The sequence below is a fragment of the Dermacentor variabilis genome, chromosome 8 (genome assembly GCF_050947875.1).
Source record: "Dermacentor variabilis isolate Ectoservices chromosome 8, ASM5094787v1, whole genome shotgun sequence".
Lineage (NCBI taxonomy): Eukaryota > Metazoa > Arthropoda > Arachnida > Ixodida > Ixodidae > Dermacentor > Dermacentor variabilis.
The window spans coordinates 34,908,826-34,935,569 of record NC_134575.1 but is presented as its reverse complement, the minus strand read 5'-3'; the positions used below and the strand labels follow the sequence as shown (position 1 = coordinate 34,935,569).

Genomic DNA, 26,744 nt, shown 5'->3' with positions numbered 1-26,744 from the left:
GTTACATGAGAAAGTACTGCGCCCACGCCGTACTGGAAAGCGTCACATGCCACTTGCAAAGGTTTATCTGGGTCGTAATGCGGCAGGATCCAGGATGACGCCAACGCATTCTTGATTTCCTCGAACGCTCCTTGACAATTTGTAAAGCAATTACATATTGCCAGAGTAGACAATTACGATTGTCTACTCTGGCGAGTCCACTTTACAATAAGCAATTTGTAAAGTGGACTCGCCAGAGTAGACAATCGAGGAACAAACTTCCCGTAGTAATTTACAATGCCCAGAAACGATTGTAGTTGCTGCTTGCCTGTGGGTGCGGACGCTTTCATCAGTGCTTCTATCTTGTCTGGCGTAGAGCTGACACCTGTTGCACTGATAACATGGCCCAGATACTGTAATTCCGTTTGGTAAAAGTGAACACTTCTTTCTTTACTCGAACGCCGCGCTCAGTCAACCGCTTCAGAACCGCTTCGAGATTTGCAAAATGCTCGTCTGACGTCTTGCCGGTGATGAAAACGTCATCCAAATAGCAGCTGACGCCTTTCAGGCCTTTCAACATTGTGTCCATAATTCTTTGGAAAATGGAAGGTGCCGAAGAAACCCCGAACGGCAGCCTGTTTACGGAAAAAAAGTCCTTTATGAGTATTTAGCGTCAAGTACTTTCTTGGCGACTACGACATTACTACCTGCTGATAGACTCGATTTAGGTCAACTTTAAAAATTCTTGGCCCCCTGCGAGCGCTGTGAACAACTCGTCGATTCTCGGGAGTGAATAGCGATCAGTTTCAAGACAAGGGTTTAGGGTGGTCTTATAATCGCCACATGGTCTTATGCCACCGTCCTTCTTTACTACTGGCGCAACCGGCGTGGCGTAGTCACTTGTCCCGACTGGCGAAATGACTCCCATGTCTTCCAACTTTTGAAGCTCAGCCTCGACTGCTGGTTGCAATGCAGAGGGAACACTTCTTGCCTTCATAAATTTTGGCACGCTACCTTCTTTCAGGTACAATGTCGCTCTTCTGTAATTGTCCCCCAGCTCGTCCTGAAACAAACTCTGGTACCTGTCTAGAAGAGCGCGCAGTCTGGAACAGGCAGAATCGTCCCACCTGGGAATAGCGTTGAGCTTGAACATACGGCTCCAGTCGAGTCGGATGGCTTGTAACCATTGTCGAACGACCTAGCAGAGGGGGTTCCAAATTTTCTATCGTGACGTAAAAAGGCAGCTGGGCCCTCTGCTCTCCACACTGCACGGCAACGTGAGCCACTCCGACAGGCTGGACGACGGCTCCGTCGAACGTCCGCAGCTTCAGCGTCGTTGGCACGACCTAGATTGGGGGAAACATTTGACGAAACTGATCCAGAGACATTACGGACACAGTAGCCCCAGTATCCAGCTCCATTTCCAAGGGTACGTCTTGTACTTGCACTGAAATTTTTATCGGCTCCAGACCAGGCGGAACGATTCTTTTCACGCTAACAGAAGCTTGGACGGGACTCAACCCCTTCGTCGCGTTTCGACGCGCTCCCTTCGTCGTTCTCTTCTTGTTAGCTTGGCACACTTTTTGTATGTGCCCTTTCTGATCGCATTTGAAACAAACGGCCGCAACGTGCGGGCACAGTCTGCTTGCATGTTTCGCAGATCCGCAGCGGTAGCGATTTCCCTGCGTCATATCAGGTTCACCAACCGCTTCGACTTTGTGAACGTCTGATATGCTTGATTCTGAAGCGTGCGCTTCTGCAACGCTCTTTTTTCGCCGCTTCCATGGCTAGCGCTCGTTCCACGGCGTTCTGAAAGGTTAGCGTGTTATACTCCGTGAATAGTAACACGCGCTGTCTATCTTCTCGGCACAGACCGCAGACAAAACGGTCCCGCAATGACTGATCGAGGGCGGATTCAAATTCGCATGTCTGTGCCAATTTCCGCAACTGCGCAACATATTCCGAAATTGATTCAGTCTCAAGTTGCGCTCTTCTGTGAAATTTTGCGCGTTCGCTAATTACCGACGGCTTCGGTGACAAATGGTCACCAAGAAGTCTCTTTAAAAACTCGAAGCCCTTAGCTAACGGCAATTCCTGCGCGGTCAACGACTTGAGATGACTGCATACGTCTTTGGGCCCATAAGACTAAAAAAAAGCGTGTACCTTGTCGTCCTCGGGGATACGATTGACCTGAAGAAACAACGACAAGCGTTCCTCGTGCGACGGCCAGTCGCTTGCGGACTCGTCAAAGGGCTCGATGTGTCCCAGTCGACCCACGATTTGCGCCACTGCACCCGCCGCTGCCGGACCTCCCGTTGCCATGTCAGCTTGCCGTAGGATTGCTCAGGATCCCATCCTCGTCGCCAATGCAGTGTTTTCGTGGTGGGGAACCGCAGCCGAAGGAAGAAGGCGTAAGCAAAACCAAACGTGGTTTATTCCATGATGCCTCGTAGTGGAATGCGACCCGGTGGCCACCTGACTGGGCTAACATAAGCTGTCGCAATAGTCGCGCCGCCGCTAGAGCGATAACACAACAAAATTGAAAGCAATCCTAGACCTCACTGACCTAGGATCACTGCCCTTTACCCTACATAACACTTCTACATCCTGCACTTGGGTGAGATGGGCAGAGCGCTCCATTTCTTGTTTCTCCGTTACGGCTTTTCCAAGTATAGTTCCTATTAATGGGCTTCCTGAAGTACTCATTGTTCGGAGTCTATTCTTTTCGGCGAATTCTACCGACAATCTCTCCTATACAATTCCCAGAATCGATGTCGTAGTTGTCAGTTGCTTGTCCCCCGGCCGATTTTTCTCCCACTATTGTATTGAAGTCGCCCGTGACTACAGTACACACAGTTTGCACCTTTCTCATTGCTGATTCAACAACTTCACCAAACTGCTCTATCCTTATAATCATTAATATTTAAAACAGCGCCGAAAAAACACGGACAAGGGAGGACACAGGACGAGCGCAGACTGCCAACAACATCTTTATTGGAGCCTGCGCAAATATATACAATTTGCAACAGGCATAAAGAGAGTGAAAGAAGGGGAGGGGAAGGCGAGTCATCGTCGGTCAACTACTGCTGCGCATGCGTCAATAACATTAAACAATATAAAAGAATATAAAAGAAACCACAACGTGGTGGACACAGGCCAAACTGCTTAACTTCTAAGGAACTTAAGTTCTTTATCACAAAGTGCTATGGAAGGGGAACTAACACAGGTGGCTCCTAACTGACACATTGAAAATGCCTCAAAGATTTCTCTGGCCATCTGATTGCTGTACCTTTTCAACACACGTGTGTCGTCAAGGAGTGGAGAACAGCCACACTTGGCACAATGAACAGCCAGAATACTGCCAGTCTTAATCTTGACGCAGTGCGCATGCTCACGCAAACGTTCATTGATACAGCGTCCTGTTTGTCCTGAGTAAGTGCAGCCGCAAGAGGTGGGAATGGAATACACTACATTGGTACCGCAATCTACAGGCTTGGCGACATGTTGCTTATTGCATGGTCCAGGTGTTCTCCGGCTTTCGTTTATTTTATTGCACATCCTTCCCAACTTGTTCGGCGCAGTGAACACGACCTTTATACCAGCCCGGCCTGCGGCTTTCTTGATGCGATGGGACACATCACGTATATACGGGATCGCAACGCGGGGCCGTGGGCCCCGGGTGCACGGGGCCAGTAGCAGGAGGGGTGTCATATACGTCTGAAGACACCCGAAAATTGTCGATACGCCTTCCTCGACTACACCCGGGGGAGGGGGGGGGGTGACAGAAGAGCTATCGGCCCCGGGTGCCAGACGACCTAGCTACGCCACTGGAGAGGGCACTTTTCCGGCTTGAGAGTGAACCCTGATGACCTCTAGTACTGTCGCAAGCCGCCTAAGGTGATCGTCGAAATTTCCGGCGAAGACTACGACGTCATCCAAGTAAACAAGACACGTCTGCCACTTCGATACTGCCAAAACCGTGTCCGTGACACGCAGGAACGTTGCAGGCGTCGAGCACAGTCCAAATGGTATGACCTTGAACTCTTAGAGGCCGTCTGGCGTGATCAAGGTGGTCTTTTCGCGATTTCTCTCGTCGACTTCTATTTGCCAGTAGCCAGACTTGAGATCCATCGTATACATCCTTTTTAGTGATATTGTTCAGTCGATGATAATGGACGCAGAAACGTATACGGTTCCGTCCTTTTTCTTCACCAAGACTACAGGAGGTGCCCACGGGCTTTTCGACGGCTGGATGATGTCGCCGCGCAACATTTCGTCGACTTGTTGTCTTATAGCTTCACGTTCTCGCGTCGAAACTCGGTAAGGGCTCCGGCGGAGTGGTCGAGCGCACTCTTCGGTTATTACGCGATGCTTTGCGACTGGTGTTTGTCGAATCCTCGATGACGTCGGAGCAGACGTCATCGCAGCAGACGTCATTTGTATCGTCGGAGCAGACTTCTGAGGTTTTGATTAATCATGGGGAGACTTGGATTTATGTCGAAGTCTGGTTCGGGAACTATGGCCGTCGGGGTGGACGCGACAGAATCCGAGAGGACGGACGCATTGCTGGTCTCCACAATTTCCTCGATGTACGCGATCGTCGTGCCCTTGTTGATTTGCTTGACCTCCTGGCTTCGAAGTTCGTCAGCATCACTTTCGCTTTCCCACCGTGCAGTCGAGCGATCCCTCTTGCGACGCAAGTTTCACGGTTGAGCAGTAGACGTTGGTCGGCCTCGATGACATCCACGTCTTCGGGTGTTTCGGTGCCGACGGAAATAATTTTATGCTGGAGTGAGGCGGCATGCTCACTTGATCTTCGAGGACACTGAAAACGTGGTGATTGCGACAGCTCTCCGGCGGTATCGCTTGAAAGTGGCAGGGTAGGTCCGGTCATGAACCGTAATTCTTGCCGTGCAGATTCCCGTCGGTGTTATTAGGTGTCCTCCAGCTGTCCGGATTTGAGGGCCTTCCCATGCAGTCCTAACTTTCAAATGAGTGGTAAGGGATCCACTCATCACGGAGTAGTCGGCTCCTGTGTCCACTAAGGCATGGCCGTCGAGAAATACATCAAGGTAGGCGGTTCTTTGTCTTGCGTTACAATTAGGTCTTGGCGTCGGATCACGGCTGCGTCGTGCTGACGTGTGGCTGGTACGTAGCGTCGTCAGGTCTCTGGCCGGTGCATTCTTTGCTTCCAGGCTTCGTCGGGATGGCGGCGTGTCGTTATGTCGTCGAGATCTCTCTTCGTCGTCCTCGTCGGCGGATCTTCGTCAGTTCGACGAACAGCAACCGCACCTCCACCGGTTGCTGCTGTTAGTTTTCCGGATATGGGCTGACGGACCAGCCCCGATCTGGACCAGTGTATGGACGGCACTACGGCGACAGGCAGCGGCCTGGTGACGGCGAACCCTCGTCGTCGAAGGCTCCACCGAGTAGCGGCGAGATAGTCGTCGATAACACGAGGGCGTTGACCTTCCCGAGGGTGCGGTGCGTTTACGGCGAACCCTCGCAATCCCATCTCGCGGTAAGGACATCGGCGGTAGGTGTTGCCGGCTTCTCCGCAGTGATAGCAGAGTGGACGGTGGTCGGGGGCGCGCCAAATGACCGTCTTCCTCGCGTAGCTGCGCTGGGCAACGTAGGTCATCGCTTCTGGCTGGGATTGCGCTGGTTGCACCTCAGGAACTCCAATTAAGAGGAAGCTTTAGCTCGGGCCCAACTCCGACGCGCCCTATTCAAATACATGTAAAACGCAAAAACGTTTTTTCGAGATAACCCCTGGTGGGCCGATTTTAATGAAATTTGTTGCATTTGAGAGAGAACGTTAAATTCTAGTGACTCTCAGAAGCGACATTTCGATTTAGGGCTCGAATTCTGGTAAAAAGATGTTCTAATATACGACCGTGTGAAAAATATAGAAGCACGAAGTTTACAAATTGATAGCTCTGTATCAAGAACAGATATCGTGGTTCTGTAAATGGCATCCGTTAGACCATTCAAAGCGGACAAATTCGATATGTCATTTTACATCTTACGTGAATTTGTTACGTTGTTTACAGGGGTTCTGCAAAAGCTGCATTTCCATATTACAATTTTTTGTTATATTCATGAGCAACATATCAATTTTGGCTACTTTAGATGTACTATTAGATGCAATTCACAGAATTTTATTATCGTTTTTCGTTGTTGAGTTACAGAGTTGTAAACTTGATAGTTTCGTTTTCGAAAATTTTCGATTTTTGCAATTTTTAATCAAAAATTGACAATGTAACTCAAAAATTCGAAACGAACAGTCACTAGATTTTAAGTTTTTCTTTTAAATTCAACAAGCCTCGTAACATCTGGTGCCATGGTTGCCGAGAAAAACGAATTCTCCTTTTACATGTCGGCAATTTTACGATGTCTGCGATTGAGGCCACTTGAGGCTGCGACCTTGGAACGAGCCTCTGCAGTTCCTTCGCGAACGATCGTTCCGATGGTCTCCCTCAGGTCGTCGCTGCCGAGCGCTTGAACGTCGGTATAGTTTGACGGTCAGCGGTCGGCGATTATACTGCCTTGTCCGCATATCAAGCGTCTTCTGAATAGTTGTGGCCTCGGAAATAAATTCGGCAAAAGTCTTGGGCGGGTTGCGTATCAATCCGGCGAAGAGCTCTTGCTGTAGCCCACGCATGAGGAACCGAATTTTCTTAGGCATATCCGGGTCAGCGTGGCGGAACAGGCGCGTCATTTCGGGGAAGATCGCTATGGTCGCGTTTGGTAGTTGTACTCGGGCTTCCAGCATAGCTTCGGCCCTTTCCTTGCGCACGACGCTCGTAAATGTCCGCAGGAAGCCGCTACGGGACAGGTAACATGTTGTCAGGGTCGACTCCCGGTTCTCAAACCACGTTCTGGCGGCGTCTTCTAAGGCGAAGTATACACGCCGCATTAAAAAGAAATTAAATTATCGGGTTTTACGTGCCAAAACCACTTTCTGATTATGAGGCACGCCGTAGTGGGGGACTCCGGAAATTTTGACTACCTGGGGTTCTTTAACGTGCACCTAAATCTAAGTACACGGGTGTTTTCGCATTTCACCCCCATCGAAATGCGGCCGCCGTGGCCGGGATTCGATCCCCCGACCTCGTGCTCAGCAGCCCAACACCATAGCCACTGAGCAACCACGGCGGGTGTATATATACACGCCGCATTTTCTAGTCGGAGTCCCAGTTGTTGAAAGTCGCGATTCGTTCATAGGTCTCCAGCCAGGTTTCCGAGTCTTCAGACGATGATCCACGGAAGGTCGGTGCAGTGGCGCAGCTAGGTCCTCTGGCACCCGGGGCCCATAGGTCTTCTGGCACCTCTCCCCCCCCCCCCCGGGAGTAGTCGAGGAAGGCGAGGATATCAACTAATTCCGGGTGTCTTCAGACGTATATGACACCCCCCCTCCCCTCCCCACTGCCCCTTGCACCCGGGGCCCATGGCCCCCCGGCCCCCCCTGTTGCTACGCCACTGGGTCGGTGGCTCCCTGGGCTGTTGCAGCACGACGGGGGACGCTGGGGCCGCCATTGGGGTTGACTTGGCGACGATCTTCCTTGTCGTCTCAGGCAAAAGTCCGTGCTCCGGGGGCAGTCCTTGCAGCCTGCGGCTACCTCGTTGGTGTTGTCTTCCGCGTTCGGGCTTGGGCCACGGCTTTGTGGGGGCGTCCGGTACATGAGCGCAAAGCACCTCCACCAGATGTGACGTGGTAGTGACGGTAAAGAACACAGCAATACTGTGAAAGACCATGGTCTTTCAGGTTCGCCCAAGGAAAGTTAGTTTGAAGAAAAGTTAGTTTGCAAACTAACTTTTCTTCAAACTAACTTTTCTTGGGCGAACCTGTGCCCACAAAAACAGGCAACAGTTAATGCACAACGATAGCGGCGAACACAGTCGGTGATCGTCGAAAATCTGATCAGCGGGTCAAGCGCGTCAGCTTTTGTACATGGGGCATCGAAGGTTCCAGAGTAATCGCTGGTGCCCGCGACTTCCAGAGAGTTCCATACAATTCGCGTCGCACCTGCAATCAGCTTACACAAGCTTCGGTGACAACAGATAGCAGCAAGAACCGTAGATAACATTCCAGAAACTTCCGATACAAGCAGGCGCGCCCTGCACTGTGCGATAACATTTGTTAGGTGGTGAAACATGGTCACTCGATAAAGATAAACAAGTACACGTGTCAGTACCCCCCCCCCCCTCTTAAAAAGCATCGACCCGATGCTGCAAACAACTGAAAGTAATAAAGAAGAGCACTCGTAGCAAAGAAAACAACAAATTAAGGAAAGTTCGTCAGCGTCCGTAAAAGGGCGTAAGACGCACCACGTGGACCACTTCAGATCGTGCGCGGCGCCGCTGTGATTGCGAAATGCCGTCTGGCACGACCTCATAGTCCAGTGCGCCAATGCGGCGGATGGCCTTGTAGCGTCTGAAATAGCGTCGTAATAGTTTCTCACTGAGTCCTCGTAGGCGTATCGGGGTCCAAACCCAAACACGGTCGCCGGGCTGGTACTCGACGAAGCGTCGTCGGAGGTTGTAGTGTCGGCTGTCGGTACGCTGCTGGTCCTTGATTCGTAGGCGGGCGAGCTGTCGGGCTTCTTCGGCGCGCTGGAGATGGGTAGCGACGCGCACACATGCAATCAGGTTACACAAGGTTCGGTGACAGACAGCGGATGGAACCATCGATAACATGCCAGAAACTTCCTATACATGCAGACGCGTCCTGCGCTGTTCGATAACATTTATTAGTGACGTGCGGCAGCATGTCGTCGAGCGTCGTCGTCGGGTTCCTGCCATAAACCAGCTTAAACGGCGTGGTCTGTGTTGTTTCTTGCACCGCCGTGTCGTAAGCAAAGGTTACGGCAGGACCGCGTCCCACGTCTTGTGCGCGACGTCGACGTACATTGCTGGCATGTCGGCGAGGGTCTTGTTCAGGCGCTCCGCAAGACCATTCGTCTGTGGGTGGTAAGCAGTTGTCTCCCTGTGGCTTGTCTGGCTGCAATCTTAATCTTCTCAGGCAGAAATCCGTGCTCCGGGGGCAGCTGTTGTAGACAGCGGCTTGCTCGATGGTCCGGGACTACGATGGTGCTCTCTTTGCGGACCGGGCTTGGCTCACGGCTTGTCGGGGGCGTCCGGTACATGATCGAGAAGCACCTCCACCAGATGTCCCGTGGTAGTGACGTATAAAGAACACAGTAGCAATAGTGTGGAAGATGAAAACAACTTTTATCGGGCGAACCTGTGCCCACAAAAAGGCTACACTTAAAGAACGGCGAACACAGTCGGCGATAGTCAAAATCTGATCAGCGGGTCAAGCGCGTCGGCTTTTTAGATCAGTCGTCGAAAGTTCCAGAGTAATCGCTGGGATCCGCGTGTCATTCACAAAATTCTAGACCATTCGCGTCGCGCATACATGCAGTCAGATTACCTAAGGTTTGGTGACAGACAGCAGATGGAACCATCGATAACATTCCAGGAACTACCGATACATGCCGGCGCGTCCTGCGCTTTGCTATAAGATTGGTCAGGCGGTGAAACATGGTCACCCGATAAAGATAAACAAGTACACGTATCAATATATTTGCGGGCTCAGGACCGAGGCTTCAGAGCCAGTGGCCAGCTGAGGCTCTCAGAGATGACACAGGGTGCAAGAGTCATTCAAGAGGCAACCTCTGCTGCCCGAAGCACCAGACCAACTGGAACTGCTTCCTGGTCACCTGTCCTTGCGCTCCAAACCCAGGTTGGCTGTGTGTGGCACGGGCGCATGAGCCAGGCCCTCATGGTGATGATGGTGGCACAGCGTCGCAGCCATGGAGCCGCCGTCTCCGTAACACACACACACACACACACACACACACACACACACACACACACACACACACACACACACACACACACACACACACACATATATATATATATATAATGATAAGGTAGGAGAATCCACGGGCCAGAAGTTACTTGACAAAATGAAAGCACAATGGAGGTGTTGTCGCAATAAAAAAGTCAGTTTATTTATGCCAACAATTAACATACTGTTGCTGGATACTGTCAGACGTCCTGGACTTCCTGGTTTGTGCATCTTTGGGAGCAGATAAAAGCGACCGAGAACAAAATGAGCTGGCAACATCGCTTTCAGCAGTCTTCTGCTTGTTAGCTGATTTCGATAAAGAGTCGTCATGGTTTCTCTTGGCAACCACTGCACCAAATCTGATAAGTTTTGTTGCATTAAGCAGAAAAAGTTACAATCTAGAAACTGTTGCTAGCAGATCTTTTATTTAGGCTGTCCATTCTTTAAACAAAATTTGTTGAAAATTGCAAGTTTTTCAGAAAATGAGACCATAAAGTTTACAAATCTCTAACTCAGCAATAAAAAAATATCACAATTCTGTAAATTGCATATAATGGTACGTCTAAAGTGGACAAAACTGATGTGTTATACATGGTTCTCAAATAGGCCACTGACCCTTGTAAACAATGTAACAAATTCCTGCAAGACGTAAATTGATATAGCAAATTTGTTCACTTCATATACTCCAAAAGGATGCAGTTTACAGAACTGCAATATCTGTTGTCCGTGCAGAGCTCCGAATTTGTTAACTTCGTGCTTCTATTTCTTTTTTCTAAGTTACCAATTTAAAATTACTTTAACAACATCCAGGCTTTAAATCAAAATTCTGATTCCAGCAGACACTAGAATGTAACTTTCTTTCTCAAATGAAACAAACTTCATTAAAATCAGCCTAGTGGTTATCTCAGAAAATGTTTTCTGCATTTTAGATGTATCTGAATAGGTAGTATCGAAGTTGGGCCCAAGTTAAAGCTTCCCCTTAAGCACTACGACATGTTTAGAATAACAATGCATCCCACTTTGTCACCCGGCTTGATTGTAATGTTGGGGGCATTGCAGAGTTCTCCGAGTGCCTGCCATTCCACATTTGATAAGCTGTTGCGAATCGGCCGACTTTTGCTGTACGCTTTGATTACGTCATTTTGTACCACTCGCATACCGTATGTATGTTGAGGTGGTTTGTCCCTCTGCTTACTTGGAGAACATGATTTGTCGGAGCCAAGCAATGCTTCTTCATCTGGAATTTTTTTCGCAGTCGCGGAGGTATTCCCAGAGGCGAAGGTTATGCAGAAGTTATTGAGGTCCTGGTAGAGTTCGAATTCATTGAACGATAAACAAAATATCAAGCCCCTCCACAGAAGTTTGAGCTGATCGGCTGCAAGCACTGCACTAGATCAGTTAACGACATTGATTTCCTCAGTTGTAGTTTGCGCAGGCGCATGACTATCATGTGGAGATATTGCTAGCTTTACCGTGCCGGGTCGTAATAGGGATAATGCTGTCACAGTCGAATTCTCGCCGTTTTTGTTTTGAAACATATTTTCTCTCCTTAGTTATAGTAGGCAGTCCAGCTGGCATCTGATCACCTTTTGGAAATTGGTTGCTGCTTCTGGCATGCAGATTCGGATTAGGGGTTATGCTGTCCCAGTTAAACTTTTTTGAATTTTTTATTTTTTTTGCCTCATACTTTTTCAGTTCCTTTGTTTCATGGTCGCAAAGGTTCAACAGCGATTTCCGTCACTGGGTGCAGCCCCTTGGGTGCGACTCAGCAAGATAGGTTTTTAGATAACTGTTTGTTCTGTTCCTCATATATCACACCCACTTCTCAATGATTTTTTTTTTGATTGATATGAATGACAGACCATGCGTGTCTAAGCTGGGCCAAACCTTTTGTGTTCTTGAGTCAGTTGGAAGGCATGGCTCTGGCTGCTGTTTCTGCATAGGCACTCTGAACGTTGTGACGGTGCACCGATGCAAACGGTGCTGTTGCTGCTGCCGAAATCTTTGGTGGGTCTGTGCACTGTTTGTATTTTCTTTGGTGATTGAGGTTGGCGTCCTGGATGGGCGTCCAAGGGGACAGCGTCAACCCCCAGGGCACTGAAGTCCTCCAGAGTTGCTCTCTAGTATGATGGGCAAGCAGCGTAATGCTTTTGAAGCTCACATGGGGGCCATCCGCAGCCAGAAAGCGCTGTAGCGGGGGAGCTGGAAAGCCACGCTTGATGTAATACACCTATGGCCCCAATAACTTGCGGCAGCAAAGATGCTGTGACTGGGTTGTCAAAGTGCTGCACATGCCTGATTAAACCAGGACACAAGGCACCAGTTCGAGTCACAACGTCGGTGATTTTGCATCTGGGAAGTGGCAGGTTCAGATGTACCGTTGAGGTCTTTGAGCACATCTGCCTCACTCTTAGCAGTATTTCCCTTAAATAGTCCAATTACTTGGCCAATCCAGTCTTTACAATGTGTGCAGAGCTCACATGGAGCAAGGCTGTCTCCACATCTTCGGGTAGATATTCCAGCAGTGCAGGTACATCAGAACGCATAGCACCACCATATGAAATGAAGCAAGGGGCACCAGAATAGTTTGGCCTGAAGTAGGACTTTCAGACTGACTTTTGGTTGGAGTCAGTCTGAAAGTCCTAATCCATTCCCCAAACAGACAGGCAATTCTGTCGAAATGTTTAGCTTCAAGTCTTGGCCTGAAGTGCATGTGGACATACTGACTGGCTTCATCACAACAGGCAACAGTAGAACCTACCGCACCGATGATCTCAGTGTCAACAGCTAGCAGCATTGGGACATTTAGAGAACATCAGTATGCAATTAGCAAAGGTGCAACTTTTGTCCTAACTTGCTACATGGTACTTACTTTGAACAGCTAACACTGAGTCTCCATGTGTTGAAACGGGAGCGATGTAGGGTTGTTATGATTTGGTTTGCTTAGGTTAACGTGGGGTTGTTTGCCTGGGAGTGTATTCACACATGATTTGAATTGTTCTGGCCACCACTGAGGAGAACCGACAGTGGAGAAAGGAAACAACAAACCTGATTGTTAACCAAACATGTACATACAATTAAAACCAACCATCACACATACAAACCAACTAAAAGTCTACTAGCAGTGCTTGGTGGAGCAGACTGGATGCCTCTGGTAGCTCCCAATGTTTCCTCGTAGCTGTGGTACTTCAAAAGTGTTTCCTCGAGAAGAGAGCGAACATAGCCTGGAAGAAGCAGTGCATAGGACATGCTATCTCTTGAGACACGACAGCCTAAATCAAGTTCTCACTTAAGGGGAGACTCTGCTTTATGGAGCCGAAAATTGGCCCAAAATATCTTTATGCATCCTATTGCTCCAGATTGGTGTAGAGCATTTATTCTTCCTCGACTGCATCCCTGTATCATTCTTGATTGATTTAGCCTCAGCTTATAATCATGATAAACAGGTTGTGGAATGTTTTTCTTCGTTTTCTCTAAACAGCATTGCTGGCAGAATCACTGTTTTGGAGTGATAATATTTCTGGTTCCTCTCATCCTATCACAATAACTACTTGTTTGTCAGAAAGGTAGACAAATATACACATTGCAGTGGGAATATAATATAGACAAACATTATGACAGAATTATTAAAAAAGTAATCATTTGTCCTGGGTGTTATTATGGGTCCATACTTTAAACAGTTTGACATGCTGTAACTTTGGTTCAAATCAGCCTAGAGCATTCAATCTTGTATTACTGCATACTCAGATTAGTCAAGATCATTTTTATATGTTAATATATATTACACCACATATATTTTTGTAAACAGTCCACCTCCGAGCAAGTTATGAATTTCTTAAATTTCTAGAAAGATATTTACTACGCAAGAAAACTGAATGTATACCTTAAATTAGCACATGGAAATACGTAAACTATGCAAGTTCATCAAAATCTATTCAGAAATTGAAAAGTTCATAGATGCAGGGTCTCCCCTTAACAATTGTACTACTAACATTTTTTCACGTGTTTACGAACAAGATTGATTTCTTGACAAGTAATAACTTGCATGCGTAACAAATAACAAAGTAACAATTTCTTTGTGTGTAGCACACAATGAGAATTTTTCTTTCTTTGCAATGAGTCTCGAATACAGTGATGAATCACTGGCTGGGGGGACTCACAACATTAAGCCTGCATTTATAAAACCACAATTAGACTCGGAGTGTCGTCTAAAGAGAACAAATGCCACTTACTTTTGCCTGGGTGCTTATTAGAGCAGTGACCTTCTTTCCCTCTTATCCTCAATTTGCAATTTATACGTTCCTGACCATGCATAGGAGGAAAGTCAACTTCGGTCACTATACATGTGCTGGCTGCCATGTTGCCAAGCAGATAACAAGGGCCACTAGATGAGGGGCTGAATGGACAACTTGCATCACTGAGTGTGTGCCTGAATAGACAACACGACAATGCATATGCGATACTAGCACATGCGCATTCTTGGTCAAACTCTCGTAACGGATGTACGAAGGTGACACAAGAGGTGCACTTGAATATATTAAATTGATAGCGTCCCATCCGAAAGAGACACCTCCGCATCGAGCGCGGTTGCTTGATGAACAGCCATTGCCACCAAGTTGCAGCCATGATACTAGGGATAGTAAGAATTGCTACAGAGTTTCAACTAAGGTGATGCGATTACAGCAAGAGATATGCATCCTAGAACTATTTGGCTAGTGGTTGGCAGTGAGACTGCCACTCCGTGAGTGTGCTGATGTGGCCGTAAGCTTTCGTAATTCATGGATGTTATAGGGATATGCAGCAGGTCATACCAAAAATGCTGTTGTTGACGCTCATCTTCAGTGGTTCCTGACAATGTTTTTTCGCTGTAGTTGCACAACTCCTCAACTGGTAACTATTCAAAGTGGCTTCATAGCTCCCGATGTACACTGGCGCTGCAAAAAACTAATGACCATACTGTCTACCAATTCTAGTAGTTTATGAATTTGTTTTCAACATCTATAAGACTCAAAAATTGACATTTACCGTAGGATGGCTCTTCACAGTAGGAATGGTGGCCTCTCTGCGTCGTTCCTTCCTAGATCACGCAGCCCCTCTTTTCACTGATGATCCCATGTGCTTGTTGGCGAACTCCATTTTCATTGTAGTGTATGGCAGCAATCGCCACTCTGTACGGAGAAGCACGAACAGGAGAACAAGAAGAAAGCTTTGATGAATTGCATATAACTTAAGACTATAATTTTAGGAGTTTGTTGATGCAGTCATACCTCGTTATAATGAAATAATGAAGTAAGTGAAATCACACCCACCCCTCCCAGGATTCCCATAAAATTGATATTGCAGTATGTGCGTAATGGATATAACGAATTAAACTTGGCACCTCCTTAACTTTGGTATAACAAGGTTTTACTATAGTGTGACTGATGCAGTCAAATATGAGATATGGTACCAGCTTAATGATCAGTTCAGGACTCTTATAAAACCGGCATTGCTAGGTACATGATGATGTGCGTCTGAACAATTGTGGAAGTATTTACCTAGCTTTCATTCCACCACAACGATAACGACACGTCTTAATAATGATATGATATAATGACATATATAACGATACTGACATATGAGGCTGTATGTACGGTTCGTTGTGGAGAGCTGGCCAATGTCTATGAGCAGCGTTGGTGCATGGATGATGCCATGGAGCTTGTGATGAGCGTACCCCTTTTAAGAAAAGCACATATATCTTATAGGACATTTTCACACAGAATTATACCAGATAAACTACCCTCATCCAGCCACAGCCTCTCATCTCCACTCAAATCAGCATGGGCATATCTAGGAACAGCAGCAGAGTCATGCTCTTGAATATTAACGGCATGGTTGGTTAGAGATGTTCCATTAAATAAATGCCCATGCCTCAAGATGCCCGTGCGAGCGCCCTCAGGCACATTCAAGCTGTATGTCGCAGTTTTTTGCTTGGAGGACCCCCAACAAAGTTTGTTGGAAATAAAAACATTTCTTATTTATGATCACTTGATGCTGTACACCAATGATTTACAGTTGCTCAGGACCACTTCACTAGTATCTCCAAAGCATGGCATTCTGAAACAGCAACCATTTCTTTCTTGATGCCTGAAATACCATCAAAGGGCCAGAAAGATTTCATTCCGCATATTTTTCAAAGAGTGTAGTTTTAGCTTGTAGTATGCTTGTCTTTCAGCATGCAAGCAGTCAAAAACATGAACATCTGGGGTCATCTTCTGTAACGGTTCACTGTGGAACTGGTTTGCCGTCACGAATGCCATTGGCCGGCGCTTTGTTGTCATCATCCCTGGTGGGTGTTACTATAAATTTTGTTGTCGTCACACAGGTTGTCAATCATCTGAAAAGGGAACTCATCGTCTGCAACGAGTGAAGCCGCAAAGGGTCGCATGTGGTCGCAAGCATGATCTCGAGGGTTGCTAAGGCTACTGTGGTCGTCTGCCAGGCTCACGGATGAGACAGAGACGCCAATGGCCGCTCTATTTGTCTGTTGCTGGCAGCGTTGGCGAAAGTCAACGATGTGATGATAGGCATTGGTGCGATGTGTTCGACATGAGCAAAGACGAGTTCCAAAGACATTTTAGGATCACCGAAGATATAGTGCGATGGATTTGCGATGAGCTAGAATATCTCGGACCACAAGATTTAGTGGCATTGACATTGCGACAAAAGGGCTGTGCGCGCTGTGTTCTTTTGCCTCTGGTTGTTTTCAACAGTGAGTCTGGAATGAAGAAGCGATTGTGTTCTCGCAACCTTCAGTCAGTCGCATAATTACCGCTGCGCTAGGGCCAATACGGTTGAAGGAAACTAAAAAGTGCAGGTGGGATTTCCCTGCACAGTGAAGGAGAAAGCCCTAGTCAAGGAACACTTCCTTGACTGTGGCAAGATTCTCGAAGCTGTGGGATGTGTGGACACAACGCAACTATCATTGCAATGACTCGCACTAAGAAGCTCAGCCATCCTACTAGAGCTGCAGCTTAGACCTAGAGAACCTCCTTGATTACTAATCGCATGACGCACCACCTAGCCCCGAAAAAATAAAACAAAGCTGCATAAAATTAATTAAACCACCAGCTGTTTGCGTCGGAAGCTCGCAGCTAATACCGGAAATTAAACGTGCAGGCATTTTATACGAACCACTATTTTTTTTCCGAACTGGCAACATCTTTCAATGACTACGTTGTCCCCAAGGTACAAACAAAATCTATGACGTTACCTCCTGGCAGATCGTCGTTCTGCGATTGGTGTCCTTTCCGCCGCGACGTCCTACTCTTTCTCTGAGCAACGTAACAGCCAGAGCGAACCGGTTCCAAAAGTGAACCGTTACAGAATATGGCCTCTGGGTAGCACTTTTCAAAAATGCCCAGATGGAGCTGTGCCGGTCAGTTACAATGCTGCTGATACAGCAATTCAGTCATGCTAGGAAATTGAAACCTTTTTTAAAGACATTCGTGTTCCATGTGCACACTGTTGCCAACTTCACTGACCATCGTAAACATGCATCGATTAACATTCGAATGCAATATGTTGTTATTGAGCTCAAAAAATATAATGTACCTGCCCCAGCTCTGTATTCAAGGTGATGTCACAGTTAGTGTCCGTCAATGAGCGCATCAGATACTTGGCATTGAACCTTGGTCAGTCACATCTGCCATTTTCTGCCAGACTGAGAGGCTGCTGTTTGATGGCTTCATTTGTTAGGTGCCTCTGTTCCGTCCAAAGTTATGTTCACTTGAAAGTATAGGACAACCAGTACATCAATGTTAGTTAATGAATGCCTTTTGATAGTTAAATTTTCTTACGTTGTGCACGGATGGAGACAACAGGGCAGCCTGAATGACTATGTAGAGCTGAACCTTAGGAACAGCCACACCAATGGTGCATTGCACCAATGCTAGGTGCAGTGCTTCTTTTTGGGCTTGAACTTGTGAACAGGATCACACCTACATATATGTGATGGGGTACAAAATAAGGAGGCACATAAATCATAACCTCTGTAGCAGAGTGCAACGTCTGCCAGCAACAGAAAAAGCACTTTTGCACAAATCCAAATGGCACACCTAGGCTAATGGCACACCTAGGCTGCACATCAAGGCTAATTATGATATTTCTGACATGCTGAAATTGTGCGCAGCTATACATTAGAGCTAAGCTCCTGAAAAACATTTCATGCTTGTGCACAAGTGACGCTTTCATACCCTTAGTGCTCTAATACAGGAGGCAACACAACTCAGCCCCTACTCGTTACCTACCATATAAGAATGTAAAGCTGCTAAAGAAAGTTGTGCCCGGCGGCGCGCCGCCGGAGCTGATCGCGGAGGCCACGCAGTTGCCTTAAGGCCAGACTACATGTACACTTGCTGGTGCGTGAAAGCTTGCACTGGCACACCTACGCATGCGAAGATGGTGCGGGACAGACTGTACACATCCATGTGCAGCGCAAGCATGGATATCTGTTCCAGACAAGCATCGGTGCTTGGCTGTCTAGTGTTTCCTGGCTATAGCCTGGCTATGTAACTACAGCGTGGGGGCAATCGACACTCAGTGAGGCAGATTTGTGTCATGCAAGAATGTACTTTTTTTCTTTACGTTTTGCACTGATCTAACGAAAAATAAAACAATTTTGCTTGGCAATATTTCAGCACTTCAAAAGCAGTCAATAACAAAGTACGAAACAATGTCTGTCAGAACGGCTAGAGTGAGCCAAGCGGGAGTGCCCTGGCACGCGTCCATTCCAGATGCAAACCACCATTCCTTGTGAGGTGCAGCAAATGCAAGGCATGCCGTCGCGAGCTTTCGCGTTGTGCCAAGTGTACATGTAGGTTGGCCTTTAGTAAAAAGAAAAAAAAAAGAAAAAAGAAAAAAAAAGAAAAAAAAAACTGCAAAACAAAGGTGGCAGTCAGGAAGTTTGATGCGGCCTCGTCTACTTGACTTGTTTTTCTTTTGTCTTAGGTAAAATGCCTATGCTAACTTAAAAGTGCAACCAACTCATCACTTGTTCTATTCTCATTTCTAGATGCCAAGATATGTCAACCAGCAAGATGGATTTTGCCTTTCTATTTAGCAATGGCTGGCTTTCCCACGACCGTACGTGCTGTAGCGGACACATGGGCGTGAGGTGCAAAAGGCATCTATCTGTTGCCTTTTGCACGTTGCATGTAGCCTGTCAAGTCCTGCAGCATTCAAGCAAATGTATGAGGCGGCTGTTGAAGATGATGTATATTTCACCTCTGAAATCGCATGCATGCTTGCAGGCACCTGATGGCTGCAAGAAAAAAAAAATTTGTGTTGGTTTAACTGGGTATGGCAAAGAGTGTGGTACATGTGGAATACTTTTTCCATGCACATGCTTGCTTCTGACTGCAATACTTTTTGTCTTGCGAGTCAATTTCATAGACATTCCAATTTTTATGATCACATACTGTCATTTGTGTTTTCGCACTCTGGGCAAGGTGAAGTCAGGTCACAGTGAGGTGCCCAATCCATGATTGGTGTGGAACTGCAGACAAGCCCTGGCTCAAAGCTGCTCATCTGTCTGAGCACCTTAGGAAAAAAAAAAGAAGTAATAAATGAATAAACAGTATTAAAGATTTAATGACAAAAGCAAGAAAATCTGACTTTTGAAACATACCACATGTTCTGTGTAGACGTGTTGTCATTGTGGCCTTTTGTGCGCAGGTTTTCCCGAAATTCACTTGCACGTATTTTGACGTCTCAAGTTCTTCGTGACCATAAGCCGGGCAGCAAGCAGAATAACCTGGAAGAACGGTTATAAGGAAGGAATACACGGGGAATGAACTGCAGCAGAAATGTACCTTCAATTTTATAAAGAAAATCTGATTCTCTCTTTGTTAAAATTGTGAACTAGCTTCCCACGAACTCGCAAATCGCACTTTGTGGGTGGAGACACTGCGGCACATATCGATGGCCATGTCTACTTACCGTCACTTTGCGAGCCTTCATTGTCTGTTTCGACAGCACAGAGGTCAGCCTCTTCTTCAATGTCTTCATCTTTTTCAAGCTCAAGTGCAGTGATTGCAAGCACGGTCGAAGCTTGCGTGCCTGGCAGTGCGCTGTTCACAATCTAGAAATTACAAACGATAAAATGAGCACAATGAATCAACGACTTACTTTTTCTTAAGGCTTCAGTTCAAGTAGGAAAAAAAATGCACAGATTATTGCGGTACTCCCTAATGCGAAATTTGAGCGTGGGAAGAAGCCTTCACGGGACACGCAGACATAAAAGAAAGCTTCAAATGGTTTGCAGCCATTTGTATGGCACTGCCTCGCAAGGCGGAATGGTGCATTAGAAACTCAGAAAGATAGCGCTAGACGTATTGCAATCCAAAGGTGACCGTAGCCAGTTGGCTGAGTGAGGTAAAGGCCCTCAAGCACTTGCGTTGCAATCAAGTCCCCCCAAAAATGGCGACGAGCGCTCATCACCTCTTTTTGTCGTCTGCTAGCCAGAGAACTTCCAGAGAGAAGCCGGACCAAAATCATCCTGGCTGCTTCTGGCAGTCCGCGGGTAGCCAGAACCGTCCAGTCGAATAAACATGCGGCAGAAGTGTGGTGCGCGGTGGGCAGAGCAACCCGAGAAAAATGAAGGTGCTCTAGCTGGCTCTGGCAGCTCTTTAGATGTTCCCCATTCACATTTCACCTATGTATCGTCAAAAGTTAATTCCCCAGGTGGATCCTCTTAAATAACTGGGAATCACAGATGTAGGGAACGACACTAAACTGGAAAAGCCACATTGAAAAATTCACGCAGAAACTCCTCTGGTAGTTGCCCAAGTATACGTAGGTAAGCATTGTGCCACTTACTCATCTCCATGCAGCCCGGTGTCATTATCAATGTTATGGAACTTGATCCGACCAATATAAACCCTTATCAACCCTCATCGGTCATTTGCTTATCATGTTTGATAACGAACATGGCATGGCAGGCTTAATGAAGATGGAGTTCACTGCGGCACTCAAACCCACGGCCATTGGTGTTAAGGTAATGTTAAGCTAATTAAGATGGAGTTAATTAAGGTATTCAAACCCTCGACCTTTGGTAGGAGTTGAACCCACAACCTTTTGTGTTAAGGTGAATTAAGGTTAATTTAGCGAAGCTGTTGCAAAACCACTGCGACATTTGCTGATGGGGAGTATGCAATGCTTCATTGATGGTTCAGATGCTTGTTTTGAGCTTGTTCTTTATTCAGACGTATGCTGTTCTGTGTGTTGTAAGGGTGATTTCAATTAATATATGCACTGTTCACTTCACTTTGCTGAGCACTTGTGGCCTGTGCCTTACGTGAATATGAGCCATTGCATTTTTTGCCTGCTTGTGAGGGTATGAGCCATTCAGTGTCTTAGGTGATGGACAAATTTCTCATTGGGTAGGCATAGAAATGCTTATGAATTTAAAAGTTGCGTCTAAGGCATCTCGTGCTGTGAGATGGTCATGTAAGATCAATAACTGACAATATGGGTTGCAAAGACATACATTAATTATGATATATAAAATGTTTGTCCGACCCATCATGGAATTTGGGCGTCTTGTTTTCCGGCAGCCCAGCACATGAAATTCTGCCTCTGATACTATTAGAAAGGGAACCTCTGTGATTACACCTTGGAGTCCCTAAGTTTGCTGCAAACACTGTTCTGTATATGGAAGCACGAATTCATACAGGCACAGCTAATACCACTGAAAGTGCAAATTCAACATATTGACCCAATAAGTCAATCCAAGAAAAGCTTCTAGATTGAATTTGGCTATATTTTCTAATTAAATGCTATACTAATGCCATTCCAATGTTTAAATGACCAATTACAAGATTAGCTTTCTCATCTGGAAACAAATAATAGCCACTGATGCTTCACTGTCAGATGAGAAGGCTGGCATAGACATCTTTCCTCTCTGTTCGTCCTACCAGATTACACGCCTACCTTCACAGCAGAATTATTGGCAGAAATAAATTGTGAGCTGTCGTAGTTACAGATTCTCTGTTCGTATCTGCGTCGCTTTCCTCGCCAACAAATACAACCACCTTAAATGTGTTCCAAAATTTAGTTCCTACGATATTACAAATGCTGTGGGTTCCTGGAAACCGTGGAAATGGCAGCTTTATTAGAACGTCTTTAAGTTGACCTTATGATTCTTATTTTACCGGATACAGCTTACTTCACCGCATCGAGATACAGAAAGCTTTGCCTACAAAACGATTTAAGCAAATTATCGCCGATACCATCTCCAGACTTTCAGCATCTCGGTTTTTACTGGACTAAACAGTGGTGTCCTTCTCGGCAGTTGGAAGTCACATACACCAGTTTACGCTGTCACATCCCACATTTGAATTTCTATTTACATAGAGCTGGTCCAACGACGTCTCCTCTATGCCACAATTGCAAGGAAACTGAATCAACTGACCATTACTTTTTATCACGCCGAAGGTATTCAAACGTCAGAGAAAGATATTACTGAAAGCTCCACTCTGCAAAATCAGATTAGGATTAAGTACACCAGTAATATTATCATTTGGGGCCTCAACCCTAGGTCATAGCCACAGAGATGTTTTTTGAGCAGTGCTTGGATTTTTCAACTGAAACAAAATGACTACCCTGCTAATTATTGTAGCTTTACTCTACCTATCTGATCAGCATTCAGCTCACTGAAATTGGTTTCTTCTAATTTATTATTAACATTCTATTTATTCCCTCCTTGATTGTAACCTCTTAAAATTCACCCTTCTGTTAGTCTGACAGCTCGCTAGCATGCTATAGTTTAGTTACTCTGAAATCTTGTTTTTTTTTACTTTGCATTTCTCATTTTGAAATAAGAAATTTATTTAGCTACCTAGTGCTGCCCGATTCTTCGCCTCCGCCCCTTAGTGGGCACGAGCCGTGGTACGAGCCATGGTAGAGGTTCATCACCATCATCATCATCAGCGCGCGGGTAGCCAGAAATAGAAAATCAGAGAGGCCCAATAATACCTCGGGCCGTCGGCGCTTCTCTATCTCTGGCGAATACTCTCCGCTGTTGCGATTGCGGCTGAAGGCGGAAGGCACCGAGCCGGGCTTGAGCACCCTCTTCATTTTGTAAGGCATTTCCACAGTCAAACTTGGGTTGTACACGAAATCGTCTTTCTTGAAGTGCGCCGAACAAAGCATGCTGCTTCTCGTCGGCTGCCAGTTTTCGCGCCGCACTGCAAGCACCCACAGCTTTCGTACTTGTTGGTCTCTTGGAAACATGTGAAAGCTGGTTCCAAGCGTCGAGTACGTGTTCGAGCACCCGACGGCCACGCAGCGCGTCGGCATTTTTGCACCAACTCAAATCTCGAGGCTCAAACGAGCGCAACGAGAAAGCGCGCCGAGAAATGTTGAACTGAGCGAGCGGTGCGCCTAACGTGCGCTGAGACAGACCAAGACAGACTGAGAGATCAGCAGTCGTATACGACATAGGAAACTCTATGGTATACGATTCCGGGACTTACGCCATATCCGCATCCGCTCACCGCCAGGTGCTCGATCGTGCTTTTAAAGGCTGCCAATAAGAAAATTAGTGAATTACCGGCCCTGGCGGCTTTTGCCAAGAATACTCTGACATCAATTTCCTATGCATCTATAGCGAACCTAGCCCAAGTCGGCGCCAACTGCAAAGCGCGGAAGTGCGTTTGTCGGTCAACCGCTGGACCACGTTGTATGACATTAGTTGCATTTGAGAGAGAAATCAATACATACATCAACATCACCTGTCGTACCATCACCTTGGTACCATCGGCAACGAAGCAAACGAAACATTTGAAGCGAGAATCTCGGAGGCTACGCGTCACTGTAGAGGGCGAGCATAGACGGCGCAACAAGTCAAGCGATGTCGTCATCTCTACCGTTCACCACTTCTCCATGACTTCTGTGTGATTACTCTAGCCGAAAATATCACAACACGGCCGGCGACGCACGGTAGCGGCGCAGAAGACGCCGCTGTTGTGAGAGGCGCAATGAAGATAATCAAGGAAAACTCCGCGTTCCTCAGCAACTTCGAGGTGCTCAAGCTGCTCAAAGACTTGCAAAGTGACAAGAAGGCTTCGGTAAGCGGCGCAGGCAAGGCGGCCGCTCGGACGGTGCCCAACCTGGCTACGGTGTCGTACGAGACGATCACTTATCTGGAAGAAACAGCGTGCGTTCGACAGACCGACCAGCACATCGAGGACTTCCTCCGACAGATAACCGCGCTACCATTCAAACTGACTAAAATAGAAAAACTGCAACTTATCAACCACAGGCCGACCTCGCCAGTGGAGATCCAACTGCTCATCGAGGAAAGCGAGGAGCGACTGTCCGAAGAAGACGTGGCCACCATTCTGGAACTTGTGGAACGCACGCTGCCTCCTATTAAGGACGAGGAACCTGAAAAAGCAGTGCAGGAAGGCGAAGAAGGCGATGAGGAATCGATGCAGTGCGAATGACCAGCAGGCGTGCGGATATGAGTGCGAGTGTGTGTGTGAATACTGCGACGCAACCTGTCGGACTGTGATTTGGAAGGAGCGCAGTGGATTGCAGTCATAACGTATACCCTGTTTGTTTCGTTTGCCCCGATAAATTTCGGCGGCATGAAACCTTTTGTACAGTGCCTGCGGTTTGCGTGACGAAACCTGCCAGATCCTGTAATTAAATATTCGTCTGTCATCGTTCCGCTGTTTTTCTTTTACTTTAGTGGGCCAGCCTTATTAGGGCGCGGGCCGACAGAAGTGCCAGTGGCAATGCCGCGATCAAAACTACGATCGCCTACCGCAGTAACAGCAAAGCGTGTCTTAAAGTACGCAAAACTTGCAAAAACAAACACACGCACGCGGAGACTGGATTAGATTGTCTTGGATTATGCACGTAAACTACGGGGCCGACTGAACGCTGCTTGTCGCTAGCCAAGTCAAATCGGTTGAGCAGACAGTCCCGCTGGGGAAGGTCAAACGACTGCAGGATGGGGCTCTGTACGCAAATTTTACTTTATTTGCATGGAGTATTATTCTGTTGTTCTTTAGATTCGCGCGAAATGTGTTCTAACGACTTTGACTGCGACCATCGAGACCTTGATGGAGATTATTGAGTCGGCACCAGCACATGGTGACTGCAAGTACTACCGTTGGCCATCTCGCATTGCTTTCGTTTGCCGAGGGATGCGGCATCTTTTTCTTTTTTCTCGTCGTACTTCGGGATCTAAACCCACGATAACGTTTTCAGATACCAGACTCATTCTTGACGAGTGACTTTTCTGTACTGTGCTATCCAAACGGTTACAACGTTGCATTGTAGAAAGTGTGTGGTTCAGTAGCACAGGTTGGCCCAGGAAACGTTGTACAAGTGTTGGTGCAATGTATAACAATTAAGTCTCGGTAATGCATGCATAGCAGCGCATTGTTTTTTAATATGCAGCTCCTACGACGCTCATTTTCAGCTGTGCAACTGAAAACCAAATGGAAGTTGCGAATGAGACATATTCAGGCTACCATTCAGTATTTAAAGGCTCATCAAAAAGGTAGAGCACGGTTTTGCGAGTAAAGTTAAGCTTGCCTGCCGATGGTTAAATAGTTCCAAGTAAGCTTGTTTCGGTCGCGAAATTTGAATGGCGTAGCTGCTGAGATACGGGCACATCATCAGACTCAGTAAGGAGTTACGATCTAATGTTCCTGACACCTCCAGATTTATATTTAATTTTCTGGAAATGCGGTGAAACTTTTGCAAAAAATAAATAAAATGGAACCTGTCAAAAATCGACTGATTACAGATATTGGGCTCTTGAGGTGACATGCTGTATTATAGAAAGGACTGAAATGTTCGTTGCGAGTAGATGCGCCGGTTGTTCTCGAGTTGAGGGCCTCGTGATGCAAGAAAGGTCACAAATTCAGCTGCAGTTATACTATACTATATATTGAACTTTTTGTCAAACCTGGTAGTGCAACTCTTAAAAATATCGCTTGCATTTGTTATCATCATACAAAAGTGACTTGTAACATTGTTTTTGGTTAACAGAGCCTTACGTTAAAATTCAGCGATACATTCAAGATATTTCTTCTTCTTGTCACTAGTAGGAACATTCAAAAGCATGCTGCATGTCTGTATGGAGACATTGTGACCAAGAGGGTATAAGGTCACATTTCAAGAAAAACAGCACCACAACAGTACCAATCAGAGGTGAAAAAAATATGGCCACTGTTATAGGAATGCACGATGATTACGCTATCCTTTCCTTAAATTTCACTGTTTGCTTAATCGCAAGTGTTATCCTCGAGTGAAAAATCTGAAGCTTGCGAAACAAGGATAAAGTGTCTCAGCACAGTTACTGATGCCTGTGACAGTATGTGCGCAAGGTCTCTTGCAAATGGCTAGTTGGCGACATTGGTAATGCTATGTCGAAATACTCCCCAATTTTGCTCTGGCTTACGAGGTCACAAATGCGAACGCCACCTTCCATCATCCTTGTGTAGCTGTCTGAACTGATTCATCATCTTCACCAAACGTGTAGTTCCTATACTATGCCCGGCTTGATTGGATGATACTAATAAAGCACGCATCTTAGTGCGAACTGTGCTAACGATGATGTCACTTCCCTTCCACATATCCCGCAGTTTCCTTCATCAGAAATCTGTGGGCGATCTATCCTGAGCATATAGTCGGGACTACAGTAGTGCTTGCAAGTAAGTCAATCCCACGCTGCATCACTATTTTACATACAAATTGCACGACTTGGTAGCTACTTCAAAGTCATAAATGGCAACCTAAGAGGATGCTTTAGGTCGGGGGGCTTCCAACTACACAGCAATGGAGAAATAGTTTCTCTTGGCAGCTGCTCTTGTTGCACTTAAAAGAAAAAAATTTAAATCTAGTGACT

General features: G+C 46.6%; 2 protein-coding genes across 4 annotated transcripts; one reads left to right on the top strand and one right to left on the bottom strand.

Moving 5' to 3' along the window:
- Positions 1-12,869: 12,869 nt before the first annotated feature.
- Positions 12,870-23,302, bottom strand: LOC142589984 (peroxynitrite isomerase THAP4-like). Of its 3 annotated transcripts, XM_075701761.1 has the most exons (8): positions 22,853-23,302; positions 19,817-19,958; positions 19,506-19,631; positions 19,297-19,417; positions 19,103-19,139; positions 17,677-17,817; positions 14,864-15,006; positions 12,870-13,062 (listed from the first exon to the last, which is right to left on the bottom strand). In XM_075701761.1, the coding sequence occupies exons 1-4, from the start codon at positions 23,174-23,176 to the stop codon at positions 19,392-19,394; spliced, it is 618 nt and encodes a 205-aa protein (XP_075557876.1). In that variant the 5' UTR covers positions 23,177-23,302; the 3' UTR covers positions 12,870-13,062; positions 14,864-15,006; positions 17,677-17,817; positions 19,103-19,139; positions 19,297-19,391. The 3 variants fall into 3 exon arrangements, with proteins under 3 accessions (XP_075557876.1, XP_075557877.1, XP_075557878.1); XM_075701762.1 differs by lacking the exon at positions 19,103-19,139; XM_075701763.1 differs by lacking the exons at positions 12,870-13,062; positions 14,864-15,006 and adding an exon at positions 17,011-17,605.
- Positions 23,303-23,734: 432 nt separating this feature from the next.
- Positions 23,735-24,548, top strand: Polr3I (RNA polymerase III subunit I). Its single transcript, XM_075701760.1, has one exon. It carries the CDS (start codon positions 23,857-23,859, stop codon positions 24,322-24,324), a length of 468 nt encoding a protein of 155 aa, XP_075557875.1. The 5' UTR covers positions 23,735-23,856; the 3' UTR covers positions 24,325-24,548.
- The last annotated feature ends 2,196 nt before the right edge of the window (positions 24,549-26,744 follow it).